This window comes from Haliaeetus leucocephalus, unplaced genomic scaffold (genome assembly GCF_000737465.1).
Source record: "Haliaeetus leucocephalus isolate CR32 unplaced genomic scaffold, Haliaeetus_leucocephalus-4.0 Scaffold162, whole genome shotgun sequence".
Taxonomy (NCBI): Eukaryota; Metazoa; Chordata; class Aves; order Accipitriformes; family Accipitridae; genus Haliaeetus; species Haliaeetus leucocephalus.
In genome coordinates this window covers 15125438-15147991 of record NW_010972598.1, presented here as the reverse complement: position 1 = coordinate 15147991, position 22554 = coordinate 15125438, and the positions used below count along the sequence as shown (strand labels likewise).

The 22554-nt window shown below is 48.6% G+C and overlaps 2 protein-coding genes across 2 annotated transcripts in view; both read left to right on the top strand.

Moving 5' to 3' along the window:
• Window positions 1–721, top strand: part of SLC23A2 (solute carrier family 23 (ascorbic acid transporter), member 2) — a 44648-nt gene extending 43927 nt beyond the window's left edge. The window contains exon 17 of the mRNA XM_010562869.1: window positions 314–721. Within this exon, the coding sequence (XP_010561171.1) occupies window positions 314–546 (233 nt within the window). The 3' untranslated portion in view covers window positions 547–721. The remainder of the gene's footprint in view (window positions 1–313) is intronic.
• Window positions 722–9434: 8713 nt separating this feature from the next.
• Window positions 9435–20454, top strand: RASSF2 (Ras association (RalGDS/AF-6) domain family member 2). The gene is made up of 12 exons (XM_010562868.1): window positions 9435–9478; window positions 10019–10224; window positions 13392–13474; window positions 14620–14695; window positions 14859–15010; window positions 16035–16123; window positions 17755–17906; window positions 18006–18107; window positions 18289–18340; window positions 18447–18568; window positions 19295–19392; window positions 19614–20454. Exons 3-12 carry the CDS (start codon window positions 13416–13418, stop codon window positions 19681–19683), a joined length of 972 nt encoding a protein of 323 aa, XP_010561170.1. The 5' UTR covers window positions 9435–9478; window positions 10019–10224; window positions 13392–13415; the 3' UTR covers window positions 19684–20454.
• The last annotated feature ends 2100 nt before the right edge of the window (window positions 20455–22554 follow it).

Below are 22554 nucleotides of genomic sequence, written 5' to 3'. Positions count from 1 at the left end.
AAACCAGAATAGCCTTCAGGAGACAGAGTAAAAATATTTTAAGATCCAAACCTGCTTCCATTCATTTAAGAGCAAAAAGTTGCCTTGACTTCCAGCTACAAAATAAAACAGATAGTAGCCATTTCCAATAATTTTTTTTCCCACCTCTTCATGCCTCTTTGAGGAGTCTAAAAGATCTTTCCAGTGCTTTGCTGAACATGGTGTCTGAGACTTGGGGTTTTCTTTCTGTTCTTAACCTCTAGTATATATGTGTGTGTTTACATAAAGATATTCTTTTTTTTTTTTTCCCTTTTTCTTTTATTTTGACTTCTAGGAAGCCCTGAAGAAAGGGGAATACGGAAATGGAAGAAAGGTGTTGGTAAAGGAAGCAAGTCACTGGATGGCATGGAAACATATGATTTGCCTTTTGGCATGAACTTTATTAAAAAATACAGGTGTTTCAGCTTCCTGCCCATCAGTCCTACCTTCATGGGTTACACGTGGAAAGGCTTCAGGAAAAGCAGTAACTGCAGGAGTTCAGATGAAGACTCAGAAGCTACAGTATAGCCTTAGCTGAAATTATATAACCTAGTTGTAGTAAAAGATGTATTTGCAGTTTCTTGCTGATTAAGAAGCATTAAAATATATGTTTTGTATATCTGCATTTAAATTCTGGAACCAGAGCTGAGACGGATTTAAAAAAAAAAAAAAAAAGCTTTCCTGTTGTGGGTGGTGGTAGCCAGATCTAGTGTCTCTGGGTCAAATTTGCAAATGCTCCTCTGTTTGATTTTCAAAAGCTAAAGATACCTGCGCACCTAAGTGTTTATGTTAAATGGGGCTTAGGTTCCAGAAGTATGTAGGTGCTATTGAAAAATATTACTTTTTAGGGTGATTTTATTTAAGTCATTGATGCTGGCATTTTTGGCGCATTCATTGCTGGCAATGTTAGTTACGCCAGAAAATTTGAATCCTGTGAGAAGGGGCGGGGGGGGAGGAAAAAAATTTACTTCTAGTCATGTCAAATGCCATATATATTGTTTTGTACTTACTGATTTGCACATTCCATATTTTCAGCCCCATGGAAACCAGACTCAGTTGATACTGGCAAATCATGATAGTATTTTTTTGGAATTACCGATAGTTCAGTCAGATGTCCAGTGTTAAGACAGAAAGTTTCTGTAATAACTTTGCCAATGAAGACTATGACCAACTTCTCATAGCTTAGTGCTGTAGAAGGAACCACTTATTTCATGTCAGTTTGCATTTTTAAACGTTTGCTTTTTCTGCCTGGCATTTAACCACCTAATTATAGTGTCCAGGTGCAGATTTTCTTTAAAGGGACACGTGTAGCTTGAGTTTTACAGAGATGGGAAACTTCTAACTTCCAGACAGGACCTGACGACAGTTTTTACAGTGCAATGCCTGTATCCAGCAAGATGTTTCCTGGACAAAAATGCTAAGTTGTTGAGCAGTTCTAAGCAATTACCATCTGTATACATGCAGCTTTCCCTGCAGGGAAAGCCACGTGGTCAAAACGCTGCCAGCATTTGCTGGTTTGGATCTGTGCAGAATTTTCTTGATCAGATATTGAGAGCCGATGCTGCCGACGAGCAGCTTGGATTGCATTGCGTCTTTTTCTTCTCTCTTGGCGGGGCTTCTGCAAAAGCTTGTTACTGATGCAGAGGTGATCTTGAACGGCAGAGACACTACATTTGATGTCCTCATCCACTGGGTGGTTTAACGGGTATTGGGTCCAGTCAGGGCACCATTCAGATTTTTTTTTTTTCCTGGAATAGTCTCAGCTCTGATGTTATGTGGGTGTTCATGCTCATCATGCATTCATAATTAAAAGTTTTATTCATGTTTAATGTTCTTACTATTGCAAGTTAGTTTTAGACTTCAGTGTGGCCCCAAAAGCATTTTTAAGCTGTGGAGATCATCAGGGAAATGTAGTGTAACGTAATTTCAAGGCCAGTATGCTCTACGGTGCTTGCGTTTTGTATTCCTGGAAAAAACATAACAGTAGATCCTGTAATTCACTAATATATTTATCAAAGTTTGACTACTGGACAGGAGCGCAGGAACTCTGTTTTCTCTGAGTCTGCTTCCAGGTGAATTTGTTATTGGTTATTGAAGCATGGAAGGGTTGGGGTGGGGAGGGTAAGGAAAGAGCTTAACGGATCAGTACTGAATAGTGTAGAGTCGGAATGATTCCATTGATATCGTTCTCAGCATGCCATGGCTGTTTCCAGAAACTATTTTATACCGCTTTTTCCATAACAAAGCATGTGTTTTGTTCCTGCTTCAGGGAACTTTCAGTAGTTTGCAGTCTTGGTGTCAATTGGACTATCTCAAAAGCTTGTCGGAAGAGTTAATTGTGTAGTAGACAAGGTTAGTTTGCCTGTGAAACAAAGTCATTTTTATGATTTTTAAATTTTTCCTCTTCAGGTAGTGAGGTGTTAGATTTCCACATCCACTTGCAGATAGTTTTGAGTGCGGAGACCTCTGATCAGTGGCACGAAGCTTCCAAATTTCCCAACTGTATGTGCAACCAAAGATGTGTGGGAGACATGGGGGAGTTAAATATATATAAATATATATATATATAAAAGGAAAAAAAAAGCCACCTATATACGGTGGTTGTAATGATGTAAAATGCCAAAGTTGGTTATCTTATAAATGTTGAGAAAGGGAGGCAAAAGATTTTATTTAAAACAGTGCCACCTCAGAAATACTGAAATGTCAAGTCCAGTAAAGCTGCTGGGCACAGAGCACGACAGTGACACCTCTGTCCCGAGGCTTTTCTAACTTCTCCCCCCAATATTCTTTTGATAACTTCAATGCTAATGCAATCAAGAGACAAGGCGATGAGAAATAGCATTTGTCTTCTCTCACCTTTGGCTGAAGCAAAGCTGTGCGTGTTCTGTATTGCCTTTGCTTGAGAATTGCCGAGACACTTCAGTCAAATTACAGGTTACAGGGCAACGAATCCAAGGATACTTTTTTCTTCTCCCCGGAGCAGAACACCACTCCTTTCCTGCCACGTAGGAAAGACTATCTGAATAGGTGAAGTCCAATTACTCTGTTTAACTGTTGGATTTAATTTGTTTCGTGACTTTGGGTCCTACTGTGCTGATTCTGTTGACTGGCTGAGAAAAGCGCAGTAGCGTTTAGCCAGCGTGTTTGCTTTTCTAGCCACTTACCTTGGTAACACTAAAATAAGTAGTTGTAGTTAGCAGTCATTTTTGTAACCAAATTTGTATATGTAACAACTCTCTCCATCTTACTACGAACATGAATGGTTAGAGATGAGCCTCAGTTTTGCAAAGGAGATCGGCTGAAGCACCCGTAATGTATAGCGAAGGGTTGCAATGGAGTCATTGGCAGTACCTCGAATGTACAGGGCGTGCAGCTGCTGCATGCGGGCTATTGCTACTAAAGCGTGCGTCTCCCCAGCGCTGAGAGGAGCAAAGGACGGAGCTGATGCACAGGTGCCTTGGAAAGAGAAGCTCCCCTTTCTCTTTCCAATGCACCTGAAACCATCCCTGCGCTGCCAGTCGAAGAAGATGCATTGCTTTTCTTTGTGAGCGAAATAAGTCTGAGTTGCCCCCGGTTTTGTGCAGTTGCAGCAGGCGATTGTGGACCTTAAATCCTTCTCCCACGTCCACTTTTTTACACTGGCGTTTTAGTGGCAGTTGTGAAATGCTGTGGCTGGGGGGGAGCGCAGTGTGCAGCCTGAGCTGCTGTGCAGCAGCTGCTGGCAGATGTGTTACAGAGGATTAACTTGCAGCTTTGAAAAGCATTTAAATACTTTGTGTTTGCTGGTTACGTCCAGGCTTTGATGCATAAGGGTGGCTGGATATAGATATCTGACTGTAAATGCAATACTGTATTTTTCCTATATGTTATTGCCTGCCTTTCAAACAGCTAAACTAAACAAAACCGCATAGGGAAGACAACACCTGAGGGATGAGTTAAGAGGCGATGAGATGTTTCAACCAAACTTTAAGACAGAAGGGCAAATATTCATGGTAGAAATATCATTTTGTCATATCGAAGATGGTATCAATGTATGCAAAACAAAATAACTTGGGACTTTTGTAATTGATATTCTATTGTATTTTTTTTTAGGTTAAATTAAGAATTCTTGCTAACATGTTGAAACACGTTTTCTAAAGCAAATACATGCAAATTATACCTATAGAAATTTAGGTTTCATAGCTAACAGCTATGACTGATTAATGTTGTCATATTAGAGTGTGTTGGCGGAGGAACTTAATCAGGTACCTCGCTCAGAAAGTTCAAACTTTAAACCCAGAATTTGCTTTATGCCTTTTAATACTGACTTTAAATATGGCAACTTGGTTTGTACATGAATATTGCAGTATTTTATTTCCATATATTAAAAATAACATTTCCACTCAGGATAATGATCGCAGTTTTCCTGGGAGGGAGTGGTATGATTGTCATGACAATGTCATGTGATGGTAGAATTTCTTCATTGACGAATCTATAGTAGTTGTGTATACTTTATTTACCCATGTTTATGTTCCTACCAAAAACTAAAGGGTTTCTTTATTGTTCATCTCCCTACTGAGATCTTGGTACTCCCGATGCAGAATTGGCACTTGCAAACTGAAATCCTCAGTACTATTTATACCACAAGGAGCATCAGTGAGTGCAACCAGTCATTTATAGCATTGCATCCTTAATAAAAAGTGTTGAAAATCACTTCATTTGTGGTGTAAACAGCACTCCAGGCACATGTAGTTTAAAATAGCTAGCTTCTAATGGTTTGAATGAACCGTTGGATGCTTACACGCAATCTAAAACAACCTGTGCTTAACATAATTTGTATATCAATGTAGAAAATGCATGTGTGACAGACCAGCACAACCTACAGTGTTTCTTTTCACGTGGCCTTCTTAAACCAAAAGCGACTTTTTTTCTTTTTTTTTTTTTTTTTTTTTTTTGTTTAAGGGGGGTGGGGGAGTGGTGGGTCACTCATTTTTGCAGAAAACGTCCCACTTGGTGCATGTTCCTTAGTATTTCTTAAGGCGAATGGCCTTTGTGGCCATGGGATGACAGGTACTCTGCTCTCATGTTTATCTAGCTGCGATAGGTCATTGCAGTATTGGAGGAGGCCACGAGTTTGCCAGTGTTTCGCTTCTGCCCATGAGTCTATACAGCTTAGTGCTGGGCTGCTTTTAAGTATTGGGGATCCGTGTTCAGAGCCATCCAAAATATTCCTGTCTAGTTCTAATTTGACTGTGACTGTGCATTGTCATCCGTACATATTGATATGAGAGATATTTAGAATTGCCTTGTGTACTATCTGGCATTTACTACATCTTTCCAGGTAAATCATCTTGCTGCCAGTCCAAATTATTGTACTTTGTCTGTTTATAACAACCTTTGGCGTAACAAACTATTGACTGTTCTTAGGCAGTGGGGATAAATATTTTTTTTTTCCATGACTTTTTGTGACTGACTTTGGCTGTAAAACTTTTTTGTTAAACAGCAAGAGGTTTTTTTGTTTTGTTTTGGGGTTTTTTTTTTGTTTGTTCTGAGATGTGTAATTCTTTTATGGAGTTTTTTTTATTTCATATTTTTTCTAACATTGCTTCATTAAACAATTAAATATTTAAAAATGTAATATTTGGACCAGATGTTGTGAATAATAGTAGATAAAGCTATTTTATTCTGTATTTTTAAAGCTGTTCAGTATAAATAAACGCGGGCATAGATGCAACCTGGCAGCGTGGTGTTACACTTCCTTTTAAACATCCCCTTTGAAGCAAAATTGACGGTTTGGGAATTCAGGTGATGTAAAGACCAAGCATCTCTTTGTAGCAAGTGCCACCCCCAGCCGTCTTCCTGACCCTTCCAGCTCTCAGCCCACAGCTCATACCATGAAGACGCGTTAAATTCCTTGATTTATTTGGAAGAGGCACTGCTTACGTTCCATACCTCATATTTGCTGTCTGTCCCTGCTTTCGGTTGAGGCACCTCCGAGATCTCCTCCCGAGGAGCTGCCAGCAGCAGTGTTGGGGACTTGTCCCCCCTCCGCACCCCGTGCCCCTCTCTTCTCACAGCTCCCAGCCTCTCGGGCAGCCAAGGAACAGCAAAACTCTCTGCAAAACCAATTTGCACGGTCAGCACTGATGTGTTTCTGAGCAATGTCCACGCAGCAAAACTTAAGTGACTAATTTCCTGATGAAAATGAAAAAAACTTTCACATTCTCATAGTACACTGAGCAGAGGCTTTGAGTTATTCTGTCCAGTAACGAATATGAGCAGCAAGAGTTACTAGCAGAGAAATAACCCTCTGGTTTAGGGTAAAGCCGTAGGATTGGGAATTTCTCTAGATTCTTGCCCTGCCTTTGGTAATCTGTAGCCAAAGTGAAGTCTCCTGGGCCCCTTGTCAGGGCTGCTGCGTGCCCGAAGCGATCCATGGGCACGGTGGATTTGGAGATGTCCTGTCCCTCCTCTTGGACAGCGTGTACAGCTAAACGAGCTGAGTATCAATCGCCTTGCCTCGTCACCAGCATTTAAAAAGAAAGAAGCTGACTAGCACCTTGCCTCATCCCCAACCATTTAATGAACTCATTTATTTTATCTGGAGCTGTAATATTAAATTCTTAATGTTAGCCTGGAGCACTAGTGATGCACGGTAGCTGCCTGCAATGAATTAGGACCTGGAAATGTCTGGCTGAGGATACACAGCACCCTTAGACATCTGTCAGCCTTCAAGGTAGCTACTCTTGATTTTAAGGGGAATTAAGACTCCCAAGTGCCTTTCTTAACTTAGGCATAGCCTACTGCGACTAGTCCAAAAATGGTGTACTTGGATGGGAGGAAAAATGGCAAAAAGCCACCTAAATTGGCAGTGAGAGAGGGTGAAAGTAGATCTGGTATCGAAGCCAGTGGAGCAGCTGTTTGACCAGAGCGAGGGATTTCTAATTGTTCCTGAGCTGGGCTGGGTTTGGGTCTGTGATGAAAACCACTCTGATCTTAATCCTGATTAAGCCTTTGTGCTTCTGGGTCAGAGCTCTGGAAATAATTGTGTTTTCTCCTTGTGTCTTGCCCAAATCGAAATTCGGCAACAGCCGCATCAACCCATTCTATCCCAGGCAGAATCTCAAAACCTGAGGATTTTTAGAACAACTGAAACATCCTCAAACAGGGACAGCGACCGTGTTTCAAAGAAACACGTTACTAGGTACGAGTCAAAGCCTTTTTAAGAGCCGCGTCTCTTCCCATCTGGTTCCTGGAGGCTGCGTAACGGCTAACAGATGCTCCTAAGCTAACGTGTATCCAAATGCGTAATATTGCTTGGTATTTACTACAATTAGCTTGGGGGTCTTCAAGTTGAAATAATGGGAAGCTGCCAGGGTGTGAATGAAGGGAGTTTGGATGCTTGCTCAGTCTTGGAGGAAATACTTGAATTTTGGAGAATTTTGGAGCTGGTGCCTTATGCTTGGGTCTGACTGAGGTACCTGAATTCCAGGCTCAGCTATGGGAGCGGAAACAGAAGAAAATCCATCAAAGCTGATGGTTTAGACGGCATCAGTCATGTTCCCTCTGTGGCATTTAGCACAGAAACGCTGATTTAACCTGCAAAGCAGGTGCCATAACATCCCTGTGTGGCTAAATGCAGGCTCTGACTTTGGAGCATCCTTTTCCTGGGACATTTTTGGCAGTGGGGAGATGCTCGGGCTCTGGCAGGCAGTTTTTTTGCTCTCCTTCCACGTGGGTTTCGTTCCTCTTGGGTTTGCGCTTACAGCCGCTGGGCAGGTAAGGAGGAGCTGGCAGCCTGTCCTGGCCTCGCAGGTTGCAGGGTCCTTATATGGCAGGAGTAGGTCAAATTCCTTTTATTTGATAAATAAATGTCTCCATCCAGGTTCGATCCTTCCCGATGCACTGCGTGTGCATTGAAGGCAATGAGCAGGATGTTGCAAAATCAGGATTTAACCCTAGTCCTGCAACCAAGTTCCTCCTTGTGCTCGCGCAGGTCCCTACAGCAAACCCCTCTATTTTATTTTATTCTTTTCCCCCCTTTTGTTCCGATGGCATCCAGCCCATGGCCTGCGGGATATGGTAGAAGCTTTCTCTCTCTTTGGGGCTAAATCCCTGGGGCTTGGGGCTGGGGTTTGCACAGCACGGGCAGTCGGGGCCGTCTCCGCTCCATTGTGCGGCGGCCGGGCTCTTCCCGTGACAAAGGGCCTCTCATCTCCGCCAGCCCTCGAAGATGCTGCTGGAATATAAATACTAACCCCCATCCCGGCTCGCTTTCGCCGAGTCAGTGTTTCCCCAAGCCAGATGGCTCCTCCTGAACTTCTCATATTTTACATAAAAATAAAAAAAAAAAAAAGGAACAAAAAAAAAGGGCCAATTACAATCTGTGGTTGTAAAGACTTGCTTGTTTTGCTAAACCAGCTGTTCAGATTATTTCTTTGTTTTTGGTTTGGGTTTGGGATTTTTTTTCCCTTCGTGTGGGCTGTTTCTAGGCAAATTCCTAAAAAAAAAAAAAAGCCGGGCAAAGCCACAAAGCACTGGGAAAGGTCAGGAGCAGACAAAGGCGGAGGGACGCGGCTGCATGCCACTGCTCTTCTGGAATACTTAATACCTCCACGCTCCCCCAAACTCTCCTGCAGCGGCGTGGGGTGGATGGGCAGGATGGGACCCGCAGCCCTGGAGCGGAGGCTGGAGGCTGAGCACTGTTTTGGAGGTAACCGTGACCCCAAACTGCAACATCTGCTTCCAGGCGGTTTGGGGGGGGTGTGTGTTATTTATTTATTTCCTCTTCAATCCTCTTCTTGGGGGCGGTTTTGGGTCCAGATGCGATACCACGGCTATGGTTGGGAACTGCTTGCTGCCGGCGCACGGACCCATTGCACCGTCCCGAAGGCAGAACGGTGACATGCGATGCCTGCATGGCTCTGGCACTGAATATCACAGGGTTTGGGGCATTTTAAGGTAGAAATAGCCACTTTACCCTGAGTGATGCAGCCTGCAAAGCTCCCTCTGGGAGTCCTACACGGAGCCGGAGCCGGAGCCGATCCTAAGAGCATTTCCAACCCGAGTGCGTGGGATGGGGCATCCTTTGGGATCCTGGTCCCGGGGTGCAACCTGGGTGCCAGAAACAGGGTGTCCTTTGGGAGCCCAGTCCCAGAGCCTGAACCAGGACTTTGAGATGGAGCATCCTTTGGGATCCCAGTCCCGGGGGGGGGGACACGCGCACAAACCGGGTGCCCGGGGAAGGGCGTCCTTTGGCATCCCCAGTCCTGGCGCCAAGGGCTGTCCCTTGGCATCCCGGTGCCGGGGTGATCCAGGGTGCCGGAGAGGGGTGTCCCCCAGGATCCCAACCCCGGTACCCCGGCGCGTAGCCTCAGCCACGCCCAAGCCACGCCCAGGCCGCGCCCACGCCACGCCCCACCGAGGGGCGGCCCTACGGGGGGCGCCGGCTGCGGCGCGGAGCGGCGCGGAGCGGGACCGGGTGAGTGCGGGCGGGACGGGCTGTCCCCATCCTCATCCCCATCCTCATCCTCAGCCGCATCCCGGTCTCCAGCCCCCTCCCCATCCATCCCCGGGCGCGGCGGGGGAGCAGCCTCGGGGCTGAACCGGAGCTACCCCGGAGCCCCGGCCGCAGCGAGCAGAGCTGGGGGGGGGGGAACCGGCCCCCACACCCCGGGGGTGACCCCTCCGCACCCAATGAGCATCCTTGGCATCACCCTCACTTTTGGGGCCGGCTGCTCTCGCGGGCCGGAGGGGACCTGTGAGCACCCACAGGTCACCAGCCCCGTCGTGACCCCTTCGCCGTGACCCCCATTGCACCCGGGGTGGAGACCCACCAGCTCCTTTCCCAGAGCCCCCAACCAGGCGTTGATGGCCACCAGCTCTGCTCGAGCGGGGGTCTGACCTGCTGAGCGTGGCCAACGGGTCCCCTCGCTTATCCCCAAGCGAGCCAGCACCTTGATGGCATCGCCCGCCGGTGGCTCTGCCATTGCTCACTGCTCCCCTCCTTTTCCCTTTGCAGGCCAGGGCTGAGGAATTGGGCTGGCGAACAATAGCGGCACTAGAAAACAATGGAGCTGCTGCACCTTCGCGCTTAGGGACGCCAGACGGACACTCGGAAGAAATCCCGGCTCCAAAATAGCGCCTGGGCCGGAGCCAGCGCTGCACCGGCTCGTGGGAGCCGTCCATCGAGCACCATCGGTCAAGTCAAGGATCTGCCAGGACGGGGTGAGGGCACTCAGTCGTATCCCACCGCTGAGCAAAACAGCTTTGAGAGGCTCCTGCTGCCTACGAGGGAGGAATTGTCGCCTCCAGATGATGCTTTGCTACTAATTGCATTGGGATCGATGCGCCGCTGGGCTGGTTAAAAGCCGCCCTGGGCTGCAGGGAAGTGGCAGGATTTGTACAGGAGGGAGCATCACGGCCTCCCCAGGGAGTGGGATATTCCCACAATCCCTCGCTCGGCCAGGGGGGAAGCCTCAGCTGCGCCCAAATTGTGTCTCCTGCCTGAGCGGGGATGACGCCGAAGCGGTGGCAGGGATGCTGCTGAAGCGTCTGCATGCTGTGGGAGGGGACCGAGAAAGCAAAAAAAAACCCTAAAAATGCTCCTTTCTTTGCACGAGCAGGGAAGACCATCCTTCTCTTGCTGAAAACATGACCTTTGGGGTTTTTCTCTGTTTTTTTCTATTTTTTTGTTGTTGTATTTGATCTGTGGATCTCCCCAGGAGCTCGGCAAAAGCGAGCACTCATCCCTGCTCTATGCGAGAGGCTGCGAGCGTGGCAAGGCTCCCTCTGCACCGCAGGGCAGATGGGCCCGTAGGCATGCAGGGAAGCGTCTTGAGAAGGTTTTTTTCTAAGGAAGGGAATAAGTCTGGGGTCCGTCAGGCCTGTAAGTGACTGCCGGAGCAGCCAACAGCTCGTGTTGGAAGGCAGAGAGGGCTGAAATCCTCCTGCCACGTGTGCAGGGGGAATTGATTTGATCTGATGTTTTTTTAAAAGCGCTTTGCAAGACAGCAGTGAAACCTCAGTCTGCGCCGGGTGTGAAGGAAATACATTGGCTCAGAGTAGGGAAACTGAGGCACAGGGGGTGCCGGGAAATGAAGACAGCACCGAGCTGCCAAGGTTGAGCAACCAACTGGGCAATTTGCATGTTGCCAGCCTTTTTGTTTTGGTGACTTCCAGCTGTTTGCTAAAGCTATGGCAGAAAATCAGGGTGGGGGGAGCTGGTCTCCGTTTGGGGATCTCTGGGTGGCCACCACTCCCTTCCACCCACAGCCTGGCACTCTCGAGATCCAAAAAAGGAAGAATTTGCCCCTTTTCTCACATGCTTAAAAGGGGATGTGATGACGGAGGCGAAGGTGGCAGCGCCGGGGCAGTAAACAGGAAACCGGGCTCCTCAGTGCAGGGGGATGAACCTGCCTTTCAGGGCTCGCCTTCCATCCCCAAATGAGTCTTTTTTTTCGGCTGGAGTTCGCCCCCCATGTTCCCTTTGAGGGAACTGGGCCCTTGGCTTCACCCCTTCGTATCGCCGCGATGCCACGGGGCGAATCTCCCTGCGATACCAAAGGCTGCATCCCGGTTTGCGCCGCTGGAGGATGGGGGGTGGTTCAGCTACGTTGGTATTTTGGGCAACTTTTTTTGCATGGGTCAAGCAGCTGTGTCGTTTCATCCTCCTGCTGCGCAGCAATGCCTTAACGGTGACTTCCCCAGAGCTTTTTCATCCGCTTTCAGGGGAGACCCACGAGTGAGATGCTTATTTCTACTGTTCCTGTATCTCACAGCTGGTAGCCCCCAAATTCAGGTCCCCACCGGGGCAGGTGCCATGCAGCAGCTGTGCTGACATTTATTCCAAAGCCACAAAGCTGGCTGGAAAATCCCCACCCAGTATCATTTTTGAGGGATAAATAAGATTATTATTTGGTTTATTCCCAGTGGGAGGATGGATAGATGCGGGAGAGGCGGCTGCCGGCCACAGGAGGAGGGTTGATGCCGGGCTTTGCCGGGATGCTCGCACGGCTCCTTGGCTCGTCAGGAAACCCGAAGCTTTGTCAGCTTTTCCGCCCCGACGTGCGATTTTTCAGTGACGGGTTTCTCTTCTGCTTTCTCCGGGCAGAGCTAGAGTCCCGGGGGCTGGGCTGGCTTCCTGCCCTTCCCCTGCCTGTTTCTGCCCGCTTAAACACCAGCGTTGTTTTTGAAACCTCTTCTGTGGTTTGAAGCACGACACAGAATGTTTTTGCTGTTGTATAGAAATTATTTGCTAGAATATGTCCCGATGTACGGGGTAAGAAGTGGGGATTGCTGCCATGCTGAAGTTTTAGGGGCAGGTCCTTCCTCCGACACAGGTTTTACCACATGTCCTTGGTTGAGTCATTTATCAGCCTGGATGTTGTTTGGGGTTTTTTTGGCAGGAAAATGGGTTTGTTTCCCAGGGGATTGGGAGGAAGCACATGGCGATGCAGGAGGTGGAAGAAAACAGGGGTTTGCAGATTAAATGCTCTTTTCTTGCCTTGCTTTCTCTTTCTGGACAAGGGAAGGGAGGGGAGAGACCCTGGAAAAATGAAAGCCCGTCTGTAGAAGGATTTGCACAAACACCTGAGGAAAAGTGTGACCTGAGAAGTCCTTTCTTGTCGCCTAAAACCACCCCGACATTGTGTTTCGAGGTCTGATTTCCAAAGTGCTCCAAGCCCACAAGCGACCCTGAGGACTTCACCCTAAATCTCACTTGAATTCTGCTTCATAGCATGCAAAAATCACGCTTATGCCCTAAGCTGGGGCCATTCCCAAGGTGGGATTTTTGGGGGAGTATCCAAGTGTTTGCATGAGAGCGATGGAAATGTTTTGGCACTGGAGGGAATGCACAAAAATTCAACCGGCATTGTTAAAAAAAAGATAAAGGAACCAGCCCAGCCTCTCTCGCTGCTTGCAAAAGTCAGCCCTTGTGCCCACTGCCTGGTTTCGGGACGGCACGGGGAAGCACCAAGCTGGATCCAGAACCCCCGTGCCCGGAGCTTTGTAACCAACCCCTAGCAAAATAAACGGAGAAAAGGAGCAAATCCTGTTTATAACCCTGCCACCTCCAGGTCTGCCATCTCTAGGGCGGTCCATGGATGCTTGAAATGCAAATGTTAGCGTAAGCGTATCTCTGCCGGTATTAAATTTTCAGTGAGTTTACAACACTTCTCCCCTTATCTGATTTCTCCTCCCTCCCCATTGGTTTTCCGGGAGGAGTCACTTCAAACTTTGCCTGCAGCTGCATCCACTGGAGCCTTTTCCCAAGATCTCTTCCAAATCCAAGCAAGTTTATTTTTTCCCCATTATGCAGGGGTGATTATCAGGGATGTGATAACAGGGCGGTTCACGCCGATGCTTTTCTCTCCTCCCTCTTTGCAATTCAGCTCTCATGAAAGAAGAGTGGGAGGATGGATTACGGCGGCTGCGAGTACCTGGTCCCCTGCGGAAAAGACAAATACATCTCCAAGTAAGATGCTTGGCAGGGCTGTAATGCAGAAATATGGTCGGTGCTGGTAGTTGGGGAGTTACTTGCAATATTCCTGGGGGTTTTTGCCATCGAGCTGGGAGGGAAGCGACCCTGGGTTTTAACTCAGATATGGTTGGATTTGGAAAGAAAAAGCCATTCTGGGGCAAGAAATGGCAATTTCCTTTAAAAAAAAAGGGGGATGTTGATGGGATTTTGAAATTTTTTTCTTAGGAGTGTGGCCAAATGCTCTATAAACTTTCATGAAATACAGGTTTTGCTGAAAAAGGTCCCTATCAGTGGTTGGTCTTTCATGCTTTGGTAAAGAAGTAAAATGATTCTTAAGATTCAAGGAAGATTTTGGAGGAGATAAAGCATATATGTGATATTTCCCTCCCCTTTTTCTCTCTCATAACCCCGAGTCCCCATGATTTGTGCTTCTTTATACTAGTCTGATGGTGCCGAGCATCCTTAAACTCCATCAGCCAGCCCAGCTGAATTAATGGCACCTTTATGAATTAATGCCAGAGGCATCGCTTCCCTGTGATTCATAGCTGTGCTCAGACAGCCTGTGTTGGTTTATTTTTATTATTTTTTTTTTATTTTTTTATCTTTTTTTTGCAACTGGGGCAGGGCTCAGACTTTTTATTTGAGCTCAAAGTCAGGGTCTGGAGTGATGAGCCGACTTGATAAACTCGCCTATGATAACTTGTGACTCCACCGTGACCCAAAGGCTTGGGCGCTCCGAAAATTTCCTTGTTTTTCAGCCTTGTGACCAACTCCACCAATGCCTGCTGGGTTTTCTTACATCTTTTTGCAAGGTTTATGGTGGGCATGGTTGCAGGGAGCTTGTCCCCCTGGTTGTGGTTGCTGATTGTCCCTGGTTGAACCTGCAGCAGATATCCTCAACAAGGGAGGTCTAGAGGCAGCAAAAGACCCAAATTTGCCCCAAATGAAGCTGGTTTGGGTCTGCCAGCAGTGTAGCAGGTTCATCACCCAGCCTGACCCTGGGAAGCAATTCCTGCTTTCTCCCAGATCCCCCAAATTTCCCCCTGGCCGGCTGAGGGGGTACCACGCCAGGTATGTCCTGCAATGTCCCCCCTCGCTCCTCTGCATCTCTGCTCTGCATCTTTCCCATTTTTTTCCAGAAATGAGCTGCTCTTACACTTGAAGACGTACAACATCTACTACGAAGGGCAAAATTTGCAGCTGCGGCACCGGGAGGTAAGAAACCCCCAGGGCAGGCACCCAACTTATCTCTGGCAGCAGAGAAAAAAACCAAGGAAATTGGGTTTGATTCAGACTTGGGAGGTCCAAACAAAACCCACCTCTTAGTATTATCCTGCAGTTTGTATTTCGGATATCGAGGTGCCCATCTCTCACGCAGGAGGAAGGCGAGCTCATCGTGGAGGGGCTGCTGAACATCTCCTGGGGCTTGCGGCGACCCATCCGCCTGCAGATGCAGGACGACAACCAGCGCATCCGTCCGCCACCCTCCTCCTCCTCCTGGCACTCTGGCTGCAACCTGGGAGCCCATGGGTGAGCGAAGGAACAAGAAGACACCCCACAAGTCCTGCGCCCCCCACCCCAGCTACGGTTTGCTGGGTTGCAACCCCAGCTCCCTTCTCTGGGTCCTTTTTTTTCCAACATGCAACACCCTGAGGAAGCCGAGTCTGAAATAAAGTAGCTTGGTTTTGCTTTGCAAAGGCCCCCCTTTTTTGCAAAGACCCCCCCTTTTGCAAAACTTGACCCCTTTTTGCAACCCCTTCCCCTTTTGCAAAGACCCCTTTTGCAACCCCCCCTTTTGTAAAACTGCCCCTCTTTTGCAGACCCCCCTTTTTTTTACAAAGACCCCCCCCTTTTGCAACCCCCTTTTTGCAAAACTCCCCGTTTTGCAAAGACACCCCCCCACCTTTTTCAAAGTCTCCCCCTTTTGCAAACAGCCCTTTGCCTGCAAGAAGTTCCTTCTAAAACAAGCCTGGGCTTTAACTTTAATCCAAGTTTAATGCTGGATGTTGCTCTGGGCTCAAGTAATTCCCCTGGGACAACCGGTTCCCAGCCCCCTGGATCCTCAAGTGCCCGGGAGTGGGTTATCCTGGCCGTGGGGGGGTCTGCCTGGTTTTGCATGGGTTTTTTAGCTGTCTGCAAAGGGGGGGAAAAAAGGGGGCAGGTTCAGCTTTGCTTGTGCGTTGGTGTGCTGGAGCTTGCAAAAAGGCGGTTGCAGGCTTCAGCATCCCTTCCTGGGAAGAGGGCAGCTGGGATAAGACCCTTCAAAGGGGTTTTTTGGGAGTGGGACAAGATGGGATTCAAGATTTATATTGCAACTAGCCTGTGCTGTGACCCTGCAGGGCTGGTTATCTGCCAAATCCGCAGGGAGAATGGGCTGCATCCCATCCTGGAAATAGCAGCATGGGGTCTCAGAGGGGAAATTATCCTGGTGCTTGTTCCCTCTGCAGCTGCTGGCTAACAGGGCACCCATCTTTTTTTTTTTTATTTTATTTTATTTTATTTTATTTTATTTTATTTTATTTTATTTTATTTTATTTTATTTTTTTATTGCCAGGTCCGTGCTGAAGCCCAGCACCTTGCCGGACATCCAGGTTACGGATGCGGAGGCCATGCCAAACGCAGAGGCTCCTGGGAGCTGCGCAGGTGAGCCAGGCTTGGATCTGGTTGGATTTGGCTGGGCGGTTGGGAGCAGCTGCCTTATGCTCCAGTTTGCTTTGAGAAAAATATAAACCAGGCATCATTTTTTTCTCTAGAAGTTGGTGTCTCCATCTTGCTCCAGGTTCCTTTAAGCCATTTCCAAAGCGCCTCTAGTTAATTTATTTAATTGCAGCATGAAAATCTTAGCCCAGACGGCCCAAAACCCTTCCTAAAAGGTTTTTGCTTGGGAAAAGGGCCACACTGGGATGTGGTAAGAGGAACTTGGAAAGAAATACGGGGGATGGAGCAAAGAGCCTCGTGGGATCACAGGGAAAAGGATGTCGGTGCTTCCCTTTCCCGGCAGCTCTGCTTTTAGGGAAGAAGAATAGGCACCGTTGGGAAGTGCCGTTACCATGGGGAAGTCAACATTTGTGCAAAGTTTTTTTTTTCCGCCTCCCTGGTTTTTCTTCTGTATAGAGGGGGAAGAGCTTGTCTGCCCTGTGCTTCGTTAACCCCTTGTTTTGAGCATGAGGCAGCAATGAATGGGACACAAACTGTCCCACCAGGAATTCCCACTGGAAAAACCTGCTTTAAGTGGTTTTCTCATTTGATTGGGGCATTTTTCAGATATTCCTGGCTTGCTTTTTTTTTTTTTTTTTTTTGTTGTTGGGAGTATTTTTATGGAAACACAACCCAAAGGCAGAGAAGAACCAGCTAATCCTTTTGGCTTTGGGGTGCTCATCCATTTCCCAGCTCAGGGAAGAGCTCAGCACTTGTAAAGCTCATTGATCCATGAAACCCTTTGCCCCATCCTTGATCCTTCAGCTTTTCCCGTTTTGCTTTTTGATCTCCCTGCGCATGATGCTTTATTCCCCCGCTTGCCCGGGCGATATCCACAACGCATTGCACCGTAGGAAAAAACCCAGCAGCGATTTCAGCCAGCCATATGACATTAATCCTCTGCCAGCACATAAGAAAGAGTCTTTTATTATATTTTTCTCCAAAAGCCTATAAAAATCAGTCCATAACATGCGTGCACGGCTCCTCGTGAGTGCTTAGTCACTGCGGCCCGTGGCATGCATCTGGAACGGCGCGCACCAGAGATTTTTCTTGCTGCAGACATGCTTTGAATTAAAACATCCAAGCTCAAGCCCGAGAGGTTCATTAAAAATGGATGAAGAGCTAGTTTATAATAATCTGGACCCAGGCCAGTTTTCACGCAGAGATCTGAAGCGCTGGCCTCGTTTGCCTGTTCTCATTAAAGGAAAGGAGGACAAAAAAAAAAAAAAAAAAGTTAAATTATAAAAAAGCGAGTAAAGATGCTCGAGTCCCCGGGAGAAGAGGCTTTATCAAGGTAGCAGCCTGGATTTATGCAGTTAATTCTGAATTAATAGCCTCCTTCAGGAGCTGGGAGAGAATAAACCAGTAGCTGCCGTGGTTTAAAATGGTGGGTTAAATCTGTCCTGGGAAGTTTGTAGAGCTGTATTTCTGGGATGGGGACTTCTGCACCTGGGGGGGAGGATGACTCCCAGCAGCCAATTTGCAGCAAGGAGATGCTGGGGTAGGACCCGGGGGGATTCTCGCTTGCCCTCGGTCCTCAGCCCTGTCCTCCCACTGTTTGGGTTTTTTATTTCCAGCCACCAAATCGCAGCCGGAGGAGACACCGCAGCTGATGCGGACACGGAGCGACGTGGGCGTGCGACGCCGGGGCAGCGCCCGCACCCCCAGCGAGCAGCGGCGCATCCGCCGTCACCGCTTCTCCATCAACGGGCACTTCTACAACCACAAGGTGAGCCCTGAACCTCGCCGGCTCCCCAGAACCTCTCCCGACAGATCGGTGGGGAAATCCAGGCCGGGGGGAGGTTTAAATGGACTTTGCGCCCCGTAGACGTCCGTGTTCACGCCGGCGTACGGCTCCGTCACCAACGTCCGGATAAACAGCACGATGACGACCCCCCAGGTCCTCAAACTGCTGCTCAATAAATTCAAGGTATGTTAGATATCCCCCCCCCACAAGCTCCTGGGTTGCTCTGCACGAGGAATTTATATCCCGTGGATACAAAATGGAACGGTGGAGCGAAATAATGGGATTTTTTTTTTTTTTTTTTAATTGCTGGGAAAGCCAAGGGTAGAAACGTGGACCTTTAATAGTGATTTGTGTCTCCGTTCAGATTGAAAACTCGGCGGAGGAGTTTGCGCTGTACATCGTCCACACCAGCGGAGGTGAGTCTGCAAAAAAAACCAAACCCTCCCTGGCACAGCCGGCGGGTCGGCCGCGGCAAAGCCCCGTTATCTGCCGGGCCCAACGCCGGTGCTTTTGGCGTTGCAGAGAAGCAGAAGCTGCGAGCCAGCGATTACCCCCTGATCGCCCGCATCCTGCAAGGCCCCTGCGAGCAGGTCTCCAAGGTCTTCCTCATGGAGAAGGACCAGGTGGAAGAAGTCACCTATGACGTGAGTTTGCCGGCACGGGATGTTCGTCGCTTTTGGATGGGCTCAGGGTGCAGCCGGGGGCGGAAAACCTGGCGGGGGATGTCTTCATGCTGGGGATGCAGGAATTGCTTTGCTTTTCTCCCCGTGAAAACTCCCCGTTTCATGGGAAAAACCTTGTTCTGTGTTTAAAGAGCAGCTTCAAACTGCAAGTGAGAGCAAAAGGCCCCAGCCCTATTTTGCCATCCCAAATCTGATCGCAGAAGAGCAATTGCTGCGCAGCTGTTGGTGGAATTGGTATTTTTTTCCCAGCCGGAGAAAGGGCTGCGGGGAGAAATGGCTCGTTTATGCCATCTGCAGGTTCCCTCCCGCCCCAGCACTGCTTTGCTCTTAGAGCACAAATGAGGTGCTTTTGGGGTACGGTTGGGCTTAAACAGCACTCAGTGATACGTTGGAGATGCACAGGTTTCTCCATATGAAGGAGCCAAGTCTTGCAGCCAGTGGGTAAAATAAAATAAACCTTAGGTGGATTTTTTTTTTTTTCCAATAATTAGCACAAGCTGAAGTTCCTGGCGTGCAGAGGAAACGTGTTTTCTTTTAGGGTTTGTTGCAAAAATTGGGGGGAGGTGGAGCGGTCCTTGATTTCCCTGGTTAAATCTGGGGAGAGGATGCTGAGAGGTCACCTTCAGCCTCGTGGGGTCGGTGCATCACCTTCTTCATCACCCGGCTTGGCATTTCTTTCCCACCCAGGTTGCTCAGTACATCAAATTCGAGATGCCCGTCCTCAGGAGCTTCATCCAGAAGCTGGAGGAAGAGGAGGATCGCGAAGTGAAGAAGCTAATGCGCAAGTACGCCAGGCTCGGTGGCATCGAGGGGAGATGCTGAGAGTTAAGGACATTGTCAGGGGGTTATTTTGGTGCCAAAAAAATTCATTTGCACAGCCTTGCATCCCTAAAGTATGCATAAGCCATTGGGTTTTCCATTATTCCAGGGTTTTTGCGGTAATTTGGGTTAAAAGCCCAGCTCGATGCTGCAAAAATCCTCTTTTCCTTGTCCTCCACCTCTCCAGATACTCCATCCTCCGGCTGATGATTGAGCAAAGGCTGGAGGAGATTTCTGAAGGTCCGACGGCGATGTGAAACGCTTTGCCAGCGCCCGGGCTCCGAGTTGCATCACACGAAGAGCCTTTTGCCCACAGGACGTACTGTACCAAATTCCAAACCTCCGTCTTTCCCGGAGCACTCCCGGTATCCACCCGGATCGCTGCGGCTCTGAGCCAACCCATACTCCCGCACCTTCATCTGCGCAGCATCCTCGGGGGATTCCTCTTTGGCAAATGGGGTTTTTCCCAGCAAGGCTCTGGCCAGTGGCAGCTTCAGCCAAAACCTCAAACCCCTGGAAATAACAGGTTAAAAAAAAAAAAAAGGAAATCTGTGAGCAGGGTGAGGGCTGCAAGCGTTGGAGAGGAAGAATTTTGGGCTCAGTTTGAAGATGCTCACTTCAGCAGTGCCCGCTCGTGGCTCCCGGCGGAGGACCCGCTGCTTGGTGGCAAGAGAGCACAAATAATTCCTCTTTTTAAAAAAAACAACAAAAAAGCACATTTCTATTGCAATAATTCACAGGTGACTGGAACCTTTTGTAAATCGGAAGGGTCGGCTGAGAATTGGGGTTTTTTTAACACTTTTGCTGCCAAAAGCAAGCCTGGGGACTGATGGTTGGATTTACAGCAAAAGAGTAAATCGCATTTTTCCGGCGTGTTCCCTTAACCTGCATTTGGTCTCATAACTCCCTCCTTACCCCATTTCTAATTTGCACTAATTTTAGGGATTTTTAAAACAAAAAAACAAACCACGATGTCAAACCTCTCTGGTAGCTGTAACATGCCAAATAGTGCTCACAGGAATAGTTGACGGTGCTGAGCATCTCTCAAGGGATGCTGTACGGAAAGGAGTGGGGCAGGGGGGCAAGAGGAGGGGGAGGCAGAAATAAAGAGGGTTTTATTTTGCATATTGGTTTTGCAGCGGTGCTGGCACATCATCCCGGTGAAACCGGGACCTGGACTGGCTCCGTTACCATCATCACACGTGGAAAAACCTCTTTCCTCCCAGGCTAAACCAGCAATATCAATTTTATACCTCGACATGAACTAAAACTCTGACTTTCTCCCTCCCTTGCGTTTTTGCAATATGTCTTTGTAATTTTTTTTAATTTTAATGGTACCTTTTCCACCTTTAACATGTGTTAGGGAAAGTATTGTACAGCGAGAAAAGCTTTTTATGTATTTGAAGGATGACTGTCGCATTGCTTTGTTGATTAACAAGAAAACAAAATATGTAGCAACTTAATACAGAATGAAAACCCCCGAGTTAGAGCCTGGTTTGTTCAAAATAAAGCACTTTGCAGATAGAAATGCTACGGAAGTGGGCTCCACGTAGGCTGGGAGTGACGAGAGAGAAGAGAAAAACCTGCCTGAATCCTGGCAGAGAAGTTTCCCGAGGAGAAATGCTCCTGCCCTGCAGTTTTGGAGACTCACAACTAAATTTCTGGAGGATTTTGGGGGGCTGTTTTAGGGTTTATCCAGCCCTTAGAGACTATTTATCCCCATGCGCCATGCTTGGTGGGCTCCATCCTCTGGATATTTCCCTTCCAGAAGGTAAAACTCACCTCTAGAAGAAAACCTCTGCATTGCTTAGCCTTGTTTTAAACCCATCGCATTTTTAAACCTGATATATTCAGGTTTTGTCACCTCCTCGAGACCGAGCTCTCTGCATCCCCAAGGTTATCCCCAGCCACGCTTTGCTTTCTCCCCGAAGCCACCAACGCTGCATTATCCGGCCCATTGAAGCCCATTTATCCCTCCCCGCGCAGGAGGGGGATACGAGTGACGTTGGCTCCGCTTATCGAAGCTTTATCCGCCGGGAAAAGTCCGATGTGAGTCCAGCCCGGCGGGCACAGACGGGAAGAGCCATCGCCGGCGCGGCACCGGGTGCACGGGTAAGGGCGGCATCCTCGGCACGGCGTCGAGGGATAAAAAGAGAAGGAATTGGGGAGAGAGCAAGGTGGAAAGTGTAGGGTTTTGGCACACACCTGAGCTGGAGGTTGGGCTGGGGAGAGCAGCCCGGGGAGGCACCGCAACCTGAACGGCCGCTTTGGCACCGGGCTTTTCCCCGGATTGTGATCCAAAAGCCTGGATACTGTAGGGGAAATCAAGAGGGGAAAAAATAGGGAGGAGGGGAAAAAAATCCACGTCTTTACTTTTTGTGGGGTTTGCTGCCCGGGTTTGTGGAGTTTCCAGTGGTGGCGATGCAGCTGCAAACAGCTGGAAGGGGGACACGCGCTTCTCTGGGCTTTTCTTCAAATAAACCATGTTAGTTGGAGGAGCAGGGTAGCGAAATGAGGCAAATTAAATTAATCAAGCCCTTTTTTTTTTCTTTTCTTTTCTTTTTTTTTTTTCCAAAACACTGGGTTTCGAAGCGGGGGGCGGGTCAGGCCTGGCACTTTCTAGCGGGGGCCGCGGGAGGGAAACGCTGACGCAGGGATGCTGCGGCCGGGGCGGCCAGCCAGGGGGGCTCTGCTTTTTCAAAAGGCTTTTGTCAACACGGCTCCTGCTATTTTTGGGACGATTTTGGGGCTGCGATGGCTCAGCAGCTTCGGTACAATGAGGCTGTTTGCTCAGCCGCCGGCCAGAGGGGTTGCAGGGTGGGGGACGGGGAGGGGGGGAATCACATAGTGATGCTCCGGTGCTCTGCAGCGGGGTGGAAAAGTGAAGGTGCAATCCCAACAGCACATCAAACGCATTCAGTTATTAACTATATTCAACGCAGGTTGGACCGAGCCTAAGGCAAACCACGTGGAGCCGGCGTCCCCGCGCTCACCGTCCCTCCTTGTGCCCCTTTCGCAGGTCGGGCAGGATGAGGCCCCGCGACGCCTGGTGCTGGGTGGCGATGCTGCTGCTCGCCCTCTTCAGCGATTTCGCCGGCAGCCGCCGCCGGGGCGGCGGGGGGAACCCT